Source organism: Mus musculus, chromosome Y, assembly GCF_000001635.26.
Source record: "Mus musculus strain C57BL/6J chromosome Y, GRCm38.p6 C57BL/6J".
Classification (NCBI taxonomy): domain Eukaryota; kingdom Metazoa; phylum Chordata; class Mammalia; order Rodentia; family Muridae; genus Mus; species Mus musculus.
Genome location: NC_000087.7, coordinates 73313625 through 73315624, shown reverse-complemented (window position 1 = coordinate 73315624; position 2000 = coordinate 73313625). Strand labels below are relative to the sequence as shown.

General features: G+C 40.4%; 1 protein-coding gene across 1 annotated transcript; it reads left to right on the top strand.

The window, feature by feature from the left end:
• The first annotated feature begins 1112 nt into the window (after positions 1 to 1112).
• Positions 1113 to 1796, top strand: Gm21683 (predicted gene, 21683). Its single transcript, XM_017318837.1, has one exon. It carries the CDS (start codon positions 1113 to 1115, stop codon positions 1794 to 1796), a length of 684 nt encoding a protein of 227 aa, XP_017174326.1.
• Positions 1797 to 2000: the final 204 nt, after the last annotated feature.

Here is a 2000-nt window from a genome sequence, read left to right as displayed (position 1 = left end):
ATGGCTTCATCGAATAATTCTGAAGCTGGGTCAGGAGAAACAATAAAGAAGGACAGTGGTGTGCTGTGTCCCTGGGAAGATATTTGTGAATGCAAGAACTTAGCTCAGAGCTTACGCGTACAAGAGAATCATGGTGAGCCCTCTGGCCTTTTTTTTTTTTTTTTTTTTTCTCTTCTTCTTGATCATTGGGGGTAATTGTCATAGCACCACCTAAATTGACATAGAAATTCAAGGAGAGGATCCTCATCAGAGACAAATTTACTCAGGTCTGAAGAAATAAATGTTGATCTGAGTATGTTATTCTGAGCTCTAGAGAATTACTTGTTAATTACACTATTTTTATTTCCTTGTTTCCCTTGTTTCTTTGTTTCTTTGTTTGTTTGTTTGCTTGCTTGGTTAATTTTATTTGAGTTTCTGTATGTTTAGATATGGCTGTCAGGAAACTCACTGTGTAGACCAGACTAGTCTTTCTCTCACTAAGGTCTGCCTCACTCTGCCTCTTGAGTACTATGATTAAAGTTATGGGTCACTACCACTTCCTATTAACTTCTCCATTTGATTGTTTGTTTTGTTATTTTTTGTTTGTATTTCTGTTTTGTTTGTTTTTCGTTTGATTTTCGTTTGTTTTCTTTTACTTGATGTTGTTGTTGTTGTTTGTTGTTGAGACAGGGTTCCTCTCTATAGCACTGACTGCCCTGGAACTCACTTTGTAGACCAGGCTGGTCTCTAATTTAGAAATCTGCCTGTCCTTGCCTTCTGAGTTCTGGGATTAAATGCGTGTACCACCATGGCTGACTTATTAACTTCTTATTTTTATAAAATTAATTTTAGGAGCTCAAATCTGTTTAGCATAGTCTTCTTCACCTGCTCAGAAGTTCTCGTAGAGAAGAGTCTTGGTCCAGCATTCACTCCCAACCCATAACCATTGCCCATCAGGAATTCATATATATGACAGAGGCAACAGCATTGTGTCTGGTGTAAACGGGCAAGATCTTCAGTCCCAGGCAATGAGCAAGTATGATATTTGAAGGGAATGGAAGCCACAAGACAGTGTGATCTACCACAACAGGTCTACAGCCAGGTAGAAGACAATACATCTGAAGAGTCTGAGCATGACATCACTCAAGAAGAAGAGTAGGAGGAAGCCTTCTTCCCAGGCCCTGGGGAATATTGTTGGCTGCAGAATTTCTCATGGGTGGAAGGAAGGTAATGAGCCTGTCACCCATTGGAAGGCCATCATTCTAGGTCAACTGCCAACAAACCCTTCTCTTTATTTGGTGAAGTATGACGGAATTGACAGTGTCTACGGACAGGAGCTCCACAGCGATGAGAGGATTTTAAATCTTAAGGTCTTGCCTCACAAAGTAGTTTTTCCTCAGGTGAGGGATGTCCACCTCGCAGGCGCACTGGTTGGCAGAGAGGTACAACACAAATTTGAGGGGAAAGATGGCTCTGAGGACAACTGGAGTGGGATGGTGCTAGCCCAGGTGCCATTCTTACAGGACTATTTTTACATTTCCTACAAGAAGGATCCGGTCCTCTACGTCTATCAGCTCCTGGATGACTACAAGGAAGGTAACCTCCACATCATTCCAGAGACCCCTCTGGCTGAGGCGAGATCAGGTGATGACAATGACTTCTTAATAGGTTCCTGGGTGCAGTACACCAGAGATGATGGATCCAAAAAGTTCGGAAAGGTTGTTTACAAAGTTCTAGCCAATTCTACTGTGTACTTTATCAAATTTCTCGGTGACCTCCATATCTATGTCTATACTCTGGTGTCAAATATCACTTAAATTTAAAAAAATCACAAAGTACAGAAATGTAAACTTATAGGATTGAAAAAAAATGTTTGTTTTCCTGTGTTGGGTACCTATGGGTCTTTGACAACCTCAGTATCTTTGTCAATAAAATTTGTTTTGTTCTAAAAATTAATACGTGTGACATGACATGCTTTTAGTGAACACTTTGTTGGAAGAGATGGACTATGGTAGAAAGAA